Source organism: Mirounga leonina, unplaced genomic scaffold (assembly GCF_011800145.1).
Source record: "Mirounga leonina isolate KUSES-001 unplaced genomic scaffold, KU_Mleo_1.0 Mir_376, whole genome shotgun sequence".
Classification (NCBI taxonomy): Eukaryota; Metazoa; Chordata; class Mammalia; order Carnivora; family Phocidae; genus Mirounga; species Mirounga leonina.
The window spans coordinates 3,327,044-3,344,810 of NW_023270718.1; the positions used below are offsets into that span (position 1 = coordinate 3,327,044).

The window sequence follows — 17,767 nt, forward strand, 5'->3', positions numbered from 1 at the left end:
GGCGTCCGCACGATCCAGCTCGGACACGGGGGGTGGCGAAGTCCCGGCGCGGGGGCCGTGGCCGGGGGCGAAAGACCCCCGGGCGCCCCCGCTCCGGGGCCGCGGAGGCGGCAGCAGCGCCCCCCGGAAGCAGAGCCGGGCCAGTCGGGCGGCCCGAGCCCACCACCAGCCGCCTCCCATGGTTCGCACTACGGCCGCCGCTCACCGACCCGCCCCCATGGGCCGCCCGTAGGCTGAAGAACACGTCACTCAGGGACGTCGGCTCACCCATTGGTTTTGCGAGCGCCACTCAGGGCTGGCCCCCACTGTCCATTGGTCGACACTGCCGGTGATTCCTCCTCTGTCATCTGTGCCGGTACTGTGCGTCCCACCTTGCTTTTGCTACTGGACTACGAATCCCAGAGAACGTTGCGCCCATAGAAGGCCTGTCTTCAGAAGCCGGAGGCATGATGCCTGCTGGGAGTTGTAGTTTTGTTAATAACTTTAATTCTCACGGCCAATAAACAAAAACAAAACAAAACAAAATTCTGCTTAATGTAGAACCTTAGCAAAATCTCGAAAAGCCGAGAGGAGAAAGCAAAACTCAACATTAATCCCACTGATGAAGTTACTGCTAATACTTTGTTGTACTCCTGCTCCCTCTTTTTTCTAGGTAAGTGTAAAACGAGAGGCCGTTTGACAAATTAACTTTTTTTCACATAACGGTAAGTCGTGAACATTGACTGGTGGCATTGAATACTTTTCACAGCATAATTTCTTATTTTAAAAAATACTGCTGATTTTGAACACAATCCAAGATGCAAAAGATACAAAAGGGTCTAATGAAAAGTAATTTTCACCCCGTGCGCCAGCCAACCATCCCCATCCTCCGTTCCACAGCATTAAGTTTAATGGTATGCATTACACGTAGGTACCACAGGGGATCCCCGTCCTTAAGTTGTTTCCTATTTTCCCTACTATAAACTATTGCTGTTTCCTTTTAGGTTTAAACTGGCAAATTTCCGTTTATATCCCCTTACTACACTGTGTGGTAACTATCTCTATACTTTGTCTCTGCCAATAGGCTGTGAGCTTTCAGTGGACTGGGTCCTTGATTGACACATCTCCATGTCCCCCAACCCAATATAAGCAGGGTCTTGGTAAATAATAATAGCAAACATTTACCAGTGGCTTTCCCTGTGCCAAGAATTGTGCTATGCACAGTCTGTGCATGGTGTCATTTCATTCTCATTGTAACCTTAGGAGTTATGAACTAGAATGCTCCCTCTTTTATAGGGAGGGAGAAGTGAGGTAATACAAATTGATGTTTATTGGGCACTAACCATGTATCAGATGCTGTGCTCTCACTTTACGTGGATATTCTCATTAAATCTTCAAAATAGGGGTGCCTGGGGGCACCTGGGTGGCTCAGATGGTTAAGCGTCTGCCTTCGGCTCAGGTCATGATCTCAGGGTCCTGGGATCGAGTCCCGCATCAGGCTTCCTGCTCCTTGGGAGCCTGCTTCTCCCTCTGCCTCTCTCTCTCTCTGTCTCTCATGAATAAATAAATAAAATCTTTAAAAAAAAAAAATAGGGGTGCCTGGGTGGCTCATGATCTTGATCTTAGGGTGGTGGGTTCAAGCCCTGTGTTGGACTCCACACTGGGCAGGGAGCCTACTTAAAAAAAAAAAAAATCAATTTTATGTTTACACACTAGGTAGAAACAGTTGCAAAATGAGATTGAAAATAAGTTCTTTTACAATAGTATCAACCCCCCCCAAAAAAAACAATAGTATCAAACCCAAAAATCCTTAGGAAATATTTTAACAAAAGATATGCAAGATTTCTACACTGAAAACTACAAAATACTGTTGAGCCACATTAAAGAAGATCTAAATAAGTGGAAATATATACCATGTTCATGGATTAGAAAACTCCTTGCTCTCATGGAGCTTCCATTCTAGAGGGATAGGCAGAAAATAAGCACTAAACATGCTAAATAAGTAAATCCTTGGGGAAGTCCAGGAGACTAGAGGAGCCCAGAGAGGGTACCTAAGCCAGCCTGGATGTGGAGTCAGCAAGGGGGTGCCTAAGTAGAAACCTGAACTCTGAGTAGGCATAGACCAGATAAAGCATGATCAGAGACTTACAGAAAGAATCTGGAGCCCAGGAAAGCTTATAGTGAGTGTAGGAGACTGAACATAAACAATTATTTACCATCATGAAATGGTTTCCTTTCCTTCCGGGGCAGCCATGACAACTATATTTTCTAAGAGATGCCCTACAGTGAGTAGAGATCTTTTTGAATTCAGAAAAACAGCTCTCTGACCACCCTAACCCCATCCAAAGCAAGGGGACCCATTTGAGGTCACCCCCTTTAGTTCCTGGGTCTCCTGTAACTCCCAATCCTGTGCAGTAGAAAGACATAGAGGAGTTATGCAGGGGTCAGACAATATTCAACTTATCTGTTAAGATCACTCCACCTTGAGGGTTCTAGAGGGGAGGGGGTGGGAGGATGGGTTAGCCTGGTGATGGGTATTAAAGAGGGCACGTTCTGCATGGAGCACTGGGTGTTATGCACAAACAATGAATCATGGAACACTACATCAAAAACTAATGATGTAATGTATGGTGATTAACATAACAATAAAAAATTTTTAAAAAAAAGATCACTCCACCTTCCTGGGGCGCCTGGGTGGCTCAGATGGTTAAGCTTCTGCCTTCGGCTCAGGTCGTGATCCTGGGGTCCTGGGATCGAGCCCCACATTGGGCTCCCTGCTCGGCAGGGAGCCTGCTTCTCCCTCTCCCTCTACTGCTCCCCCTGCTTGTGCTCTCCCATTCTCTCTGTCAAATAAGTAAATAAAATCTTAAAAAAAAAAAAAAAATCACTCCACCTCCCTACGAAGCCTGGGTTATAGCAGAAAGAGATCAGAAACTCACAAGAGGACAGGTGACCCTGTCAATAGCTATCTATTTCTCTCCAATCCTGAGTTCAAACCCTTGCTATCTTTCACCTGGACAGCTGAAACCAGCCCACTTATTGGTCTCCAGAACCCCCTAAGGGTAGATTCTCCACTTATTATTTCAGCAAATAATTATTGAATATCTACTATGTACCAAGCTCTGTTTAAGACACTGAGGATATGGGGGCACCTGGGTGGTTCAGTCTGTTAAGCGTCTCTTGATTTTAGATTTGACCTCTCAGGTCATGATCTCAGATTTGTGAGCTTGGCCCCATGTCGGGCTCCATGCTGGTCGTGGAGCCTGCTTAAGATTCTCTTTCCCTCTCCTTCTGCCCTTCCCCTCCATCCCCCTCTCTAAACTAAAAAAAAAAAACACAAAAAAACAAAAAACAAAAACACTGAGGATATAGCCGTGAACTGAACAGAAAAACGATGTGTCCCAGCCCCTATGGACATGATAGCACTGGGCAAGGGAGACAAAGGAATAATTAATATAATTCCAGGAAATCTCAAATCCATGCAGAAAATAAATCAAGGTGATGAGGGAGAGAATGACAAAAGACTACAGCAGCCAACCTCTAGGATGATGCCAGCTATCTTCACATTCTGTGTTGTCTCCTCCCACGTCCAATCAGGACTGCCTCTGTGTGGCCAATGGAATACTGTGGAAGTGACCGAGTGTGACTTCCAAGGCTGGGTCATAAAAGATACTGCCACGTCCGGAAGCCAGCTGCCATGTTGGGAGGACACCCGAGCAGCCTTGTGGAGAAACCTACGGCCAGCACCAGCTTGCCAGCCACATGAATGAACATCCTTGGAAGGTTCCTCCAGCCCCTTGTCAGGTCCTTGGATGACCACAGCCCTGGCCTGAACCTCATGAGAAGCCCCGAGCCAGGACCACCCAGCTAAGCTACTCCTGTGGATACTTCCTGATCTGCAGAAACTATGTGCAATTGTACACATTTATTATTTTAAGCCGCTGAGTTTTGAGGATGTGACATGAGAGTAGCAATCTGAGTGAAAAGGAGTCATTTATGAAGTGAGGAGGAGGAGGAGTGCTCCAAGCAGAGAGGATAGCAAGTGCCAAGGCCCTGAGGCTGGAGTGTGCTTGACATGCTGGAGGAATAGCCCGAGGGCCTGTGTGGTTGGAGCAAAGCGAGCAAGGGGAGTGGGGACAAAACGAAGTTGGAGACAGATGGGGGTTGGGTTGTTGGTGTCTCATGGGCCATGTTGAAAGCTTCCTATTTTATGTTAAGTGTGATGGGAGCCAGTGGGAGATTTTGAGCTGGGGGGTAGCATGACCTGACATTCATCTTTAGAATGTGGTGCTGACTGCTCAGTGGGAAAAAGACTTAGCAGCCACAGGATATATATTTTTTTAAGATTTATTTATTTGAGGAGCACCTGGGTGGCTCAGTCATTAAGCATCTGCCTTCGGCTCAGGTCATGATCCCAAGGTCCTGGGATTGAGCCCCGCATTGGGCTCCCTGCTCAGCTGGAAGTCTGCTTCTCCCTCTCCCACTCCCCCTGTTTGTGTTCCTTCTCTCACTGTATCTCTCTTTCTCTGTCAAATAAGTAAGTAAAATCTTAAAAAAAAAAAAAAAGATTTATTTATTTGAGAGAGAGAGAGAGAGAGAGAGAGAGAGTGTGTGTGTGTGTGTGTGTGTGCAGGAGCGGGGGAGGGGCAGAGGGAGAGAATCTCCAGTAGACTCCCCACTGAGCGTGGAGCCCGAAGCAGGGCTCAATCCCATGACCCTGAGATCATGACCTGAGCCGAAATCAAGAGTGTGACTCTTAACCCACTGAGCCACCCAGGTGCCCCACCAGAGGCTATTTTAAATGAACACCTAATGATGTCTCTCCCTAGCTGAAACCCTTCCATAGCTCTCCATCAACCTCTGGAATCTTGGCTACAAGACCTGCTGGGGGGGCGCCTGGGTGGCTCAGATGGTTAAGCATCTGCCTTCGGCTCAGGTCATGATCCCAGATTCCTGGGATCGAGCCCCACATCGGGCTCCTGGCTCAGCGGGGAGCCTGCTTCTCCCTCTCCTTCTGCCTCTCCCCCCACTCATGCTCTCTCTCTCTCTCTCTCTCTGTATCTCTGTGTCTCAAATGAATAAATAAAATCTTTAAAAAAAAAAAAAAAGACCTGCTGGGCCAGGCCCCTCCTTACTTGCTCCTTCATCTCCCACTGAGAAGAGCTTGGCTTTTATGGAGGGGGAGGCTGACTGGGAGCTCTGGAGGGGGTTAAACTTGGGAGGGAGTTCAAATGGGCTGGAACAGCCTGGCTGCTGGCAATGAACCCTAAGTATTAAATGGGATTAAGTGGAACTGAAAATATTTGAGACACATTTCTCACATTCTTGGCTGGTGGAACCATTTAGGCTGAGAAGAAGGGAGAGAAAAACCAAATGCCAGAAAGGGTCAGGGCAGAGAAAACAAATCCTCCTTAAAGAGATCAGAGGGTTGGCCGGCTGCCTCTGCGCTTGTGATTTGATCAGTGGTTCTCATACACGAACCGAACAGTCCAGGAGCTTTAAAACATTAATGCTCCAGCCTCATCCCAGACCAACGCAGTCATATCTGCAGGTGGGAAGGACGACCAGGCATTGGGATCCTTTTACAGAATATACAAGTACTCACCACAAAAAAGAAATGGCAATTATGTGACATGATGGAGGTGTCAGCTAAGAGTCCAGTGGTAATCCTATTGCAACACTATATATAATTGTGTGTGTATATATATAATGTATCAAATCAACATGTTGTACCTTCAACTTACACAATGTTAGATGTCAATTACATCTCAATAAAAAAAATATTTTTTTAAAGAATATATTTTTAGGGACGCCCGGATGGCTCAGTTGTTAAGCGTCTGCCTTCGGCTCGGGTCACGATCCCAGGGTCCTGGGATCGAGCCCCGCATCGGGCTCCCTGCTCTGCGGGAAGCCTGCTTCTCCCTCTCCCGCTCCCCCTGCTTGTGTTCCCTCTCTCGCTGTGTCGCTCTCTGTCAAATAAATAAATAAAATCTTAAAAAAAAAAAAAGGAATATATTTTTATGAAGAGCTGACCCGATGTCAGGCCCTGTTCCAACTGGGGCCACAACAATGAAGCGGTGGGGGGAGAGGATACAGCATGAGCTTTTGTGGCAGGACATTTTAGCGCCTGAAGAGGAATCACAAGGCAGGTCACGTGACCCACCAATCCAGCATTTATTCAGGTTGCCCTTTAAGTCCTGGGACACAACTCTAGCATTTTCTCTCTGCCCAGGTGTGCACGGTGACCTCTCCCTCTGTCTTGCCCTGACCAACCCTGGGTCAGGCTGCTCTCCTTCCCTCCCTCCCCCCGGGGCCCCAAACAGCCCCTCCCCCAACTGAAATGCTGGTCAGCTTCTCCTGAGACCTGCTGACCCCAGGAGGGCACATTTCCTGTCAAACCACGTTGTTACTTACTGCCCCTCACATACCCAACTTCCCCTACTACAAACCCCACTGGCTAGCGGAAAGCAATGCCCTTTTCTGTTTGCAGACACTTGCAGACCTCGGAGGTCAGAGCAGCCTCGCACAGCAATGGTCTTTTTTCTTTTCTTTCTTTTTTTTTTTCTACAGATTTTAAGTAATCTCTCAATGTGGGACTCGGACTTCCAACCCTGAGATCAAGAGTCACATGCTCTAAAATGGTCTTTTTGAATAAAATTTGAATAAAATTTCTCATCTCAGATTTTTTTTATTTGACATCTCCAGAAAGTTCTCGTGCATTCATTAGGTTAATTCCTAGATCCCTTATAGTTTCGTGGGGGCTTTTTTGTTTTGTTTTGTTTTTTCTCCTAGATACCTTACAGTTTTTATCACTCTTGGGAAAGTTATCTGATTTTCTGTTAATTTCCCATTTGATTATTGTTGTTATATAAGAATGCTAGTGATTTTTTAAAAAAATGAGATGTAATTCACATACCATAAAATCCATCCTTTTAAAGTGTACAATTCAATGGCTTTTAGAATATTCACAAGGTTGCCCAACTGACATCACTAACCACAGAACGTTTGATCACCCCAAAAAGAAAACTCCCTGCACCCATACCCTCCCCCTCCTCCCAGTCCCTGGCAACCACTAATCTCTTTTCTGTCTATGTGGATTTGTTCTGGACATTTCATAGGGAGATGTAATCCTACAATATGTAGCCTTCCGTGTCTGGCTTATTTCAGTTAGCTTAATGTTTTCAAGTTTTAACGTTGCTTCATTCCTTGTTACAAGGGAGTAATATTCCCTTCTATGAAGATAGCACATTTTCTTCACTCATTCGTCAGTAGATGGACATGAGGATTGTTTCCATTCTTTGCCTATTATAAATAATGCTGCTGGGACACCTGGGTGGCTCGGTCGGTTAAGTGTCTACCTTCGGCTCGGGTCATGACCCTGGGGTTCTGGGATCGAGTCCTGCATTGGGCTCCTTGCTCAGCGGGGAGCCTGCTTCTCCCTCTGTCCACTGCTCCCCCTGCTTGTGCTCTCTCTCTCTGACAAATAAATAAAACCTTAAAAAAATAACACTGCTATGAACATGCATGTAGAAATATTTGTTAGTGTACCTGCTTTCAGTTCTTTGGGGTTTCAGTGAGAAGCAGGGGCTGAAGGCTGGCTGCTTTCCTTGGCTTGTGGCCTCTTCCTAGAACCACTCCGAACTCTGCTTCCCTCCTACCACTCTGATCTCCCACCTCCTTCTTATGAGCATCCCTATGATGACATCCGGGCCACCCACACAATGCAGGATCATCTCCCCATCTCTCCACCCTTAATCACACGGGCAAAGTTCCTTTTGCCACATAATATAGTGTTCTTGGGTTCCAGGAATTAGGGTGTGGCTACAGAGGCTTTTCAAAGAAGGAGGCAAGAGGATCATTTAATAGTAGATGTGACGACAGGAGCAAAAGGTCAGAGGGACATAAGGAAGGGACCTTGAGCCAAGCACTGCAGGAGGATTCTAGAAGCTGGAGAAGGCAAAGAAATGAATTCTCCCCTGAACTCTCCCAGAAGAACACAACCCTGCTAACACCTTGATTTCAGACTTCTGATCTTCAGAACTATAAGAGAATGCATTTGCATTATTTTTAAGCCCCTAAGTTTGTGATACTTTGTTACAGCCGCAAACACAGTTACCCAGCTTGAGCATGAATACAGTTGACAGGAGGTGGGAGGTCTGGAGAGGAAAGTGAATGGAATGATTTGTAATTGTGATCGTTTTAACAAGTGGAAAGTCCTGAGCTGTATCTAGGGTTTAGGGCTGTGCTGTCCAACATGGCAGCCGCTGGGCACATGTGCCTTCATTTAAATTTAAACTCACATTAATTAAAAAGTAAAATCCAGGGCTCAGGTGTAAGTGCTCAGTGGCTACATGTGTCCAGAGGCTACCATATGGGACAGCAAGGAGAGAGACCATTTCCATCCCTGCAGAACATTCTAATGGGCAGTGTTTGTTGAGAGTAAGACACAGAGGGTGTCATAGTATGTAAAGTTACAAGACCAGCCTGAAGAAAGTAAGGAAGAGGGAAGGGAGAAGGAAGCTGGCAGAAAACACCTAAAGCTGACATGTTTTAAGAGCAACAGAGGGGCACCTGGGTGGCTCAGTCAGTCTGCAGCTCTGGTCATGATCCCGTGTTCCTGGGTTCGGATCCAGCCCCGTGCCTGGGCTCCCTGCTGAGCCTGCTTCTCCCTCCCCATGCTTGTGCTCTCTCTCAAATAAATAACAAAATTGTTTTTTAAATGTCAACATTATTTAAAAAAAAGAGAGAGAGAAACAGTAACCACCAGAAGAAATAAGAAAGACTGTGTAAAAGATTTTACCTTTCACATCATCTATCGCGTGGGGGGGCCTGGGTGGCTCAGTCGGTTGGGTGTCTGCCTTCTGCTCTGGTCATGATCCCCTGGGGTCCTCGGATCGAGCTCCGCGTGGGGCTCTGTGCTCAGTGGGGAGCCTGCTTCTCCCTCTGCCCCCCCCCACCTTGTGCTCTCTCTCTCTGGCGCTCTATCTCAAATAAATAAATAAAATCTTTAAAAACAAAACAAAACCAAATCATCTACTGGGGATACGGTGGAACGATACGGGATACGGGATACGGGGAATACTGCAATAGCAGGGTAGGTGCTATGGCCTGAATTGTGTCCTCCCCAAATTCGGACGCTGAAGCCCTAGCCTTGCTCAGTGTGGCTGTATCTGGAGAGGGGACCTTTAAGGAGATGATCAAGGTTATAAGAAGGTGTAGGGTGGGGCCTCGACCGGTAGCATTTGATTAGCTCCTTAGAAGCGGAGACACCAGAGAGCTCTCTCTAACCGCCCCCCCAACCACCCACCGCATCCCCACGCCCACTCTACTCACGCGTCGGCTGGGGCGGCCTGTAGGGGCGTGGCCTTCCATGCAAACCTAGGGGTGAATTTCAGCCGCTCAGGCCTCGGGGGACTGGGGCTCCCTGCGGTTGCAGACAGACGAGAGGGACCTCCCTCAGCTGGCTACTGTAGCCCCCGTGGCGTGGCACCTGCAAACAAGGAGGGTCGCCTGGGAGAACCTGGGAAGGCTGGTGCGGGAGAGGCCTGGGGGGCAATCCTCCATCTTCCCTCACCACTGCCAGGTGGTTCCAGGGGCGGAGCCTCAGGCAGCTTGGGTCCCTTCCTTAGCGGCTATGATGAGCCCAGCTTCCTGCTGCCCCATGAATGAGCCACTGAGATTTGGAAGTTTGGATTTCCGCAGCAGAACCTTGCCCATCCTTACTAACACAACTGATAGGCTCCAAATCTCAAAAAAAAAAAAAAGTTTCATAGTATTAAGAGCCCCTCACCAGACTCACAACATGGGCAATACCCATGAGAGAAAAAGCTTCTCATCTAGCCCTGGGGTGGGTCTTTTTGCAAATATCCAGTACAGTGTTCCTATGGATATTATTTGATGTTTGTGTCTCATCTCTGGTGGAAGCTTGTTTATGAGTAAGGGATGATCCTGTGATTGTCAGGAAAAGGACTTCTAAGAGACTTCCAAAAGATTACTGTGAGGTAAGGAATAACTGCAGCACGCACATTCCGGGACAGATTTCAGAGAAAGGTGGTGAATGGAGTGTTAAGAGTCATCAGAGCCTTCTCTGCCCGCATCCCCAGAATCAGCTGAAAGACCAGTGTAGGGGGGTGAATGGTGGTCCCCCAAAATACATGGCCACGTTCGAACACCCTGAATCTGTGACTATGGTCAAATTTGGGCAAAGGGCCTTTTCAGACCCAAATAAAATCTTTAATAATAATAATAATAATAATAATAATAGGTAAGGGCTTCCCTTTTGGGGTGTTAGAAATGTTTTGAAACTGGAAAGAGGTGGTGATGGTCACACAACATCGAGAAGGTACTAAATGCTACTGCACTGTTTATTTTTTTTTAAGATTTTATTTATTAGAGAGCAAGCGAGAGAGGGAACACAAGCAGGGGGAGTGGGAGAGGGAGAAGCAGGCTTCCCGCTGAGCAGGGAGCCCGATGCGGGGCTCGATCCCAGGACCCTGGGACCATGACCTGAGCCGAAGGCAGACGCTTCACCGACTGAGCCACCCAGGCGCCCTAAAGTTTTTTTTTTTAATGGTTAATTTTATGTTATGTAAATTTCCCCTCAGTTAAATAGATCAATATTAGTATATTAGAAACCTATATGGGAAAGTTTTGGCAAGGATATAGAGCAACCAGAACTCTCCTTCACTGCTGGTGAAAACGAAAAATGGTACAACCGATTTGGAAGAGAGTTTGGCAGTTTCTTTTTTTTTTTTTTCCTAAAGATTTTATTTATTTATTTGAGAGAGAGAGTGAGAGAGAGAAAGAGCACAAGAGGGGGGAGCAGGAGAGGGAGAAGCAGACTCCCCGCTGAGCAGGGAGCCCGATGTGGGACTCGATCCCAGGACTCCAGGATCATGACCTGAGCCGAAGGCAGTCGCTTAACCAACTGAGCCACCCAGGCGCCCGAGAGTTTGGCAGTTTCTTATACAACCAAACGTTCATCTGCCCTAGGACCCAAGAGAAATGAACATCTATGTTCACACTGAGGCCTCACGCAAACGTGTTCAGCAGCTTTATCCAGAACAGCCCCAGCAGATGAGCGAGTAAATAATTGCAGTCCCCCCATCCAGCCCCGGGAGGGAACCCGAGGGAACTTTCTCTATATTCAGTGGGGTTTGGGGCACACAGATGGATGCATTTCTCAAAATTCCACGAGTGTACATGGAATTTCTGTGCATTTCATGCACCTTAAAAAAAAAAAAAAGGAATGTGAACATTGAACTCTGGTTAATGATACACATGCTGAAGGATTTGGGGGGCTGTTTTTTTTTAAAAGAAGGATTTATTTATTTTTATTTTATTCATTTATTTGACAGAGAGAGACACAGCGAGAGAGGGAACACAAACAGGGGGAGTGGGAGAGGGAGAAGCAGGCTTCCCGCCAAGCAGGGAGCCTGATGCGGGGCTCGATCCCAGGACCCCGGGATCATGACCTGAGCCCAAGGCAGACTCTTAATGACTGAGCCACCCAGGCGCCCCTGGGGGGCTGTGTTCTAATGGGTGGAGAGGGATGGGCGGATGGCTAAGCATCTGACAAAGCAGGTACGGTCACATGTTCACACTCGCAGAATCTAGGGAGTGGGTCGGGTCAGGTGCCCAAGCATGCGTGCCAATCCCGACACTCCAGTCATCTTTGAAAGTGGAAGGCTCTCAACATGGCTCTTGGCCTCACTCACCAGCCGATGCTCTCTGGCCCCTTCTGTCCTCAGGCTCCGTTTTTTCCTCCAACAGTGACACTCAGGGCTCCGTGACATCTTGAGACATCATCCAGCTCTCTGCAGGGGCCCCCACAGCCTCCACCCACAGCCCCAGTTCCCAGACCACCTCGTCCTTCCCAGTGCCATCTCAGCAAGGGAACTGCACTCCACAGGGCTGCTCAGACATCCTCTCCGACCCCTCTTCCCTGTCAGCCCTGGGAGGAAGGTTCTAGCCTCCAGTCTGGTCCTTACTTGAACACAGACTCTCCAAGCTCTTCCCTGTGTCTGTAGCAACGCCTTCGAGGCTCTCCAGGACCTGCCAGCCTCCCGGGTCCAGGTGCCGGCTTCTTTCCCCTCACAGGTCCCTGCCCCAGCCAGCTGGGCGCCTCTGCTGGAGCCCAGGGCCGCCCACCACACGCCTGCTAGCTGAATCATCACTGTGGCTCTCAGCCCCCGGGCCTCCCCCACGTTGCGAGCCACGCAAGTGTTTGCATCCTCGGCCTCAGGATGCTGGATCTTTGATTAGTCTAAGCACGGAACATGAGACTTCAGTGACCCTCTTGCCAGCAACCAACGCAGGGAGGGCTGATGAGACCAGACAGGAAGTGTGCTGAGGAGTTTCCAGTAAGTGTTCCCTCGCTCATGAGGAAATAGAGGAGGTGTTTCTTCCCTGCTTCTGCACTTGGCCAGGCGAGATGGAGGCTGCCAGGTGCTCTCACCATCTTGCAATATGAGGGGACGACCAGCAGTATGAAAGCCGGCCCAAACCCGTGTGACTTTACAGTCCAACTTGACCAACCCAGAACTGCCCTGTTGACCTTCCCAAGCTGCTGGAGTCCTGTTTAAGCCAGCTGAGTTGGGAGTTTTGAGTTTCAGGTGAAATCATCCTCACTCAATACGGATGAATGGGAAGAAATTAAAAGACTGCACCCTGAAATGTTGACATCAACTTAGAGCTCACCAGTTTAGCTGGGCAACCTGTGGAAGGGCTCCATCCCTCTGACCTCACCACCTCCCAACCTCCCAGAGGCCTCACCTCCTAACACCGAGGCACTGGAGGGGGAGGGGGGGGGAATAGGTGTGTTAACATCCCAGTTTTGAGGAGACACACACATTCAGTCTGTAGTGGTCAGGGGTCCCGTTTCTTCGCATCCCTAGCAGCCAGCCCACTGCCCTGCTTGTTCACCACTGGCCCCTTCCGTGGGCTGTGCAGGGGTGGGGCCGTGGAGCGCACCACTGTAACTCTGAATGCTGAGACTGGCCCAAAGCGGGGGCCCGGGAACCGTGGGAGGCAGGTGCCAACGGCTAAGTAAAGTGTAGGCTGTTTGGAGGCCCTACTCCCCCAGCGTCATCACGAATGTCACCCAGGGGCCGGCCACTGAGAACAGATCCAGGTTTTGTCATTCCCGGGGAGAGGGATGGTGGGGGCGGCAGCATGGAGAGGCAAGACTGCAGGAGTTTTAAAATAACTGCATCCTTTAATGGCAGTAATACAATTATTGGATTAAGAGACCACAGGAGAAAGGGCAGGTGACATTTCTGGAAGACAGATAAGGAGTACAAAAAGGGGGCTGCGACAGTCATGCGATGATCATTGTAAAAATACAGTACGTTATATACATATTTGCACCATCAACTCTCAACTCTGAAGTAGTATTTACACTTTTGTTACAATCCTGGTTAGAGAACATTTTGTTTTTAAAAGCTTGGCCTGATGGCAAATGAAAATTTCGGGGGAATTCATAGTCCCATGAGGTTCTTAGGCTGAATATTCCGACAGGAGGGTTCCAGCTTCTATTTCATCCACAGATTTCGGTTTTAAAAAAGTATTTAATTTTGCTTTTACAAAAGAAAATTCTCAAAGGAGGGAGGAAAAAAAAACAAACAAACCCATCGCCACACTGTGTATTCTTACTTATTTTTACAAACACCAAGGGCTGCAGCCCTTTGCTTCAAGGCCAACACTGGTGGCTGAAGAAAAATCTCACTAATGATTGCTTAAAAACAACAAAAACAAAAAAGACAGAGACAAACCAAACCAACCTGATCACGGCGCACTGACCCTGTGGGCTGCCTTCTCCCGCCCTAGCTTCTGGCCCCAAACTCAATGACTTTTTTCTTTTTTCCAGGGAGAGGGATTTGGTATAGGAGCCTCATTCACCTCCCACCCCAAGGAGGTGGGAGGGGAAACCCTTTGGCTGGGTCATCAGGTTTCCTCATTATTAGCAAGGAATAGGTGGGGGCCTTAAGCAAGGCAGGTAGGGTGAATGGGATGAGAAGAAAAAGGCAAGAGACTGCCAGCATGTGCTTACACACAGGTGGGAAGGACCCCCGAGCCATGGGCTGGTCTCCCCAGGCCACCTCCACAGGGTGGGCCTTCTCTGGACCTCAGCCAGGGTCCTGGGGCAAGTGGGGGGAGCCCAGTGCAGACGTCTCTGCTCCCATCCCGGCTCAGCCGGAGGAGGGGAGCATGATGCAGGTTTCTGGTTCCACACCCTCCACCTGCAAGCGGGGTTCCTGCTGGGCCCTCTCCTGGAGAGGGCCCGGCAGCCCCCCACCCTGCCCTGGCTAGTCTCCTGCCCTTTCCTCAAGCCCCCAAAATCCAACACTGTGACATACCTCTGAACCCATGCACCTGTCAGCTGAGAAAAAAACCGCACACATCAAAACCACGGGCCCTAAGTTAGACACGGTGCAAGGAGGTTCAAAGCAAGCAGAGAGCATAAACACTTTGCCAAGAACCACCTGGGGCTCTGTCGGGAGCCTGGTGGAGTGGCCACGCCACGGATCCTTGAGCTATCCCCTAAGGGGCTGGGACCAGCACACTGGGTGCTCTGGCTCCTGAGGACCAGGAAAGACCCCCAGCCTGAGGGGAGGAGGCGTGGCCACGGCAGGACGGGACAGGACAGGGGCTAATACTGACGGAAAACACGCGGAGGCTGCCTCCTGGAGGCAGCTTTTGGGGTATGCCGCCCCACACCAGCCCTGCCACCTCCAGGTCCATCTCTCACCCTGGAGTCTTCTGATGTGGGCGGAGGGTGTGGGTCTGAGGACGAACTCTGGACGGAGGGCGGCAGGGAGGCCAGTGTGCGAATCCGGAGACAGGAGCAGATGGGGCTCTGCTTCTCCCGGCCCAGGCAGCTTCCGAGGGCTCTCTGCCTTTCTTTCAAATTGTCTCCTTCCTTCGGTCTCTGAAGCAGGTCGTCAGGGCCTGCCCCCTGCAGAAGTGATGGGGTTCTAGAAACACTTGGACCTGCTTCCATGCAGGGCCTGACCACTGTCTTGGCTTCATCTCTCCTCGCTCATGTGGGGTGAGCAGCATTCAGTGCCTTCGGATACCTACTGTTCCCTTTGTCCTCGGGGGTGGGCAGGGGGCGGAGGAGGGGCCAAGCTTTGCCCAGAAAACCCACCGGACCCCCAGCCACCAGACTGGGGCTCCAGCCTTTAGAGAGTCCCTGATAACTGAGCCTGGCCAGAGGAAGTGCCAGCTGGGGCTGAGGCCCAGGGGACTCACAACTGTTCACGTGCAGAAGGAGGTTTTCTTGGCGGGAGCCTGGGAGTCCTGCAGCACTGACCAGAACGGACTGAAAATGGTTATATACAATTTATATGTTGTAACGAAAGTACTATTAAAAAAAAGAAAAAGAGAAAGAGAGAGAAGAGAGAGAGAGAGACACATGGAGAGAGAAAACAAAATAAAGAAAAAAAAAAAACACCCAGAGCCCCCCTCCCCCCAAGTTCCCAACTCTGGTTGCTGCCCTTAAATATTGCCCTGGGAAGGGTGGGGTGCAGGGAGCGCTTGACTCCAGCTTAACACTACTGGCAAAAGGGGGAGGCAGTGGGGTCAAAGCCTTTAAAAACATCTTTCAGGGACCCCGCGTCCTGCTCGCCCTCGCGGGCTGGGCTGTTGCCGGCAAATGGGCTCCCAGAGCCCGTCTTGGGCGTCTGTTTCACAGTCCCAAAGAGGGTGGGCACGGGCAGGTTGTGCACGCCAGGCTGGGGCGAGGCGCCCTCTGGTGTTGGGGCGCCCGGGGTAGCGGTGGGGGCTGCCGCGACCTTGGGCCGGGGCCGGTTATAACTGTTGTATCTGTCTGTGGCCGTGGCAGCGGCCCCATCTGCAGAGGACTTCGCGGATTCCGGCTGTTCCAGGGCGGACTTGCGGACGAATGGGGGCTCCTTGGCCTTGGCGGCTGAGCTCTTGCCATTGCCCTCGGGGCCCTTGGGCTGGGCGCCCACGTCGGCAGCCGGCTCTGCAGTTTTGCCACCTGCGTTGGGAGTCCTGGGGTCGTACAGGCTGATGCCACTCAGCACGCTGCTCTGCCCACTCCCGCTGCCCTGGCCCAGCCCGCCGGCAGCCAGCACTCGGGGGTCATAGGGAGCCGTGGCTGGTGGGGAGGACTCCCCGCTGGGGCTGCCGGCTGGAGAGGATGCTTCGGTGGGGCCAGGCTTGGCAGCCCGGGAGGAGGCAGTGGAGTCTGCTGGTTTCTGAAGCCGAGGGTCGGTAGGTGCCTTCCGCACCCGTGGGTCACTGGGCTTGTCGCTGGAGCCAGGGGCCGCTGAGGGGCCCGTGGCATTGACCGTCTTAAGGATGCGAGAGAGGAGCTCAAAGTCAGGCAGGTTGGAGCCAGATGCGCCGGGCTCTGTGGAGGTGCCCAGGCGCTGTCGGGGGTTGGGGGGCCCCGTGGCAGTGGCACGGTGCAGCCTGGGATCCAGGGTGGGCATGGACTGCAGGGCCGCAGGGACAGGGGGCACCGCGTCCTGCTTGGGGATGGGCAGGGGGATCAGGTCCTCGGGGTTCCACAGCACGGTGCGGGCGAAGCTTGGCTTGCTCAGGGTCACATCTTTCTTGATGTGGCTAAACTGCTGCAGCTGTGATCTCGGGTCCCGCAGCGGGTGCCCAGGAAGAGGGTCCAGGGGAATGGTCATGGCCTTCTCCCGCAGGGCCCGCTCCCCTTCCTCCTCTTCTGTAGGGGGTGGTCCAGACCCCTTGGAGCTGCTGGGGCCTGCAGGGTTGGAATGAAGGCTGCCTTCAGGTTTGGGGGTGGGCAGGGAGCGGGCCAGCCGAGGGTCGGAGGGCCCTGTGTCTCCTGGGCCAGACCCACTGGAAGCCTCGACGTGGCGGGTGAGTCTGGGGTCCCGGCTGAGGCGAGGGTCAGCCAGCCGGCTTCCTGTGGGGTGTCCTTTTTGGAGGCGGGGATCCCCCAGACCACTGTTGTTCAGGTCCCCGACGGAAGCCTGGGGTCTGCTAGACGTCTGCTGTCTCAAGGTCTTAAGGATGGAAGTGACGCTGTTCCCACCCTCATCCTCATCACTCGAGTACCAGTTTCCAGTGTCACCTAAGAAAGAACAGAGAGGCAGAGGAACATGAGTGACCATCTGCCACTAGCCCTCTTGGACCCCCACAGCAGCCCACTGGGTGAATGGCTCCTCTGCCTCTTACCTCGGAGAACCTGTTTCCCCTCCCTCCGCCGGCTGCCATGAACGGCCACTGAGCTCATGTGGGCTGAGCTGCCGGGCCTGGCAGGTCACCAGCTAATGTTTCTAGACCTTTCCCCGTGTGCCAGCACTGCTCTAAGTGCTTTGTCTTACTCTCACGACCACCTGGGAGGCAGTGTTGTTATCCTGCCCGTTTGACAGACGAGAAAGCGGAGGTGTGGACAGCGCCATGAGATGGGGGGCAGAGCAAGGACTGAGCTCAGGGTCCTAGCCCAGGGCTCTGCCACCTCGTCCTCACCCCCTGTGGCCTGAGGTCCCACCATGGCAGGCCCAGCTCTGGGCACCTGGGAGCAGCAACCACTGACTCCACTCTCACTGAGCTCGGGGCTCCCAGACACTGGCCCCCAGGCCCCTCGCAGCATTACCATGTCCCGGGGAAGGGCAGTCACCGGCTGGGAAGAGGCGGAGCCGGGTGGGCCAACTCAGAAACTGGCCAAAGTCCAACCTTCTAGGCAGGTGAAACCAGAGCCACCAAGGGAGGGCGCTGTCCCCTCTTCCCACTGTCCCCACCTGCTCCAGGGCTCCTACAAGGGCCGCCCGTGGCCTCCGGCTCC

At 51.3% G+C, this 17,767-nt stretch overlaps 2 protein-coding genes across 8 annotated transcripts in view; both read right to left on the reverse strand.

The window, feature by feature from the left end:
• TMEM160 (transmembrane protein 160) overlaps positions 1-227 on the reverse strand; it is a 2,441-nt gene extending 2,214 nt beyond the window's left edge. Inside the window, exon 1 of one of the 2 annotated variants that reach the window (XM_034986844.1) lies at positions 48-227. In XM_034986844.1, coding sequence (XP_034842735.1) covers positions 48-180 — 133 coding nt within the window. In that variant the 5' untranslated portion in view covers positions 181-227. The other variant, XM_034986843.1, reaches the window with a different exon arrangement.
• A 12,948-nt stretch (positions 228-13,175) lies between these two features.
• The window catches only part of ZC3H4 (zinc finger CCCH-type containing 4), a 41,940-nt gene continuing 37,348 nt past the window's right edge, over positions 13,176-17,767 (reverse strand). For 4 of the 6 annotated variants that reach the window (XM_034986847.1, XM_034986849.1, XM_034986848.1 and 1 more), the window contains one exon: positions 15,534-17,053. In XM_034986847.1, the coding sequence (XP_034842738.1) occupies positions 15,534-17,053 (1,520 nt within the window). Of the gene's footprint in view, positions 17,054-17,767 lie in introns of all 6 variants that reach the window. The other 2 variants (XM_034986850.1, XM_034986845.1) reach the window with 1 other exon arrangement.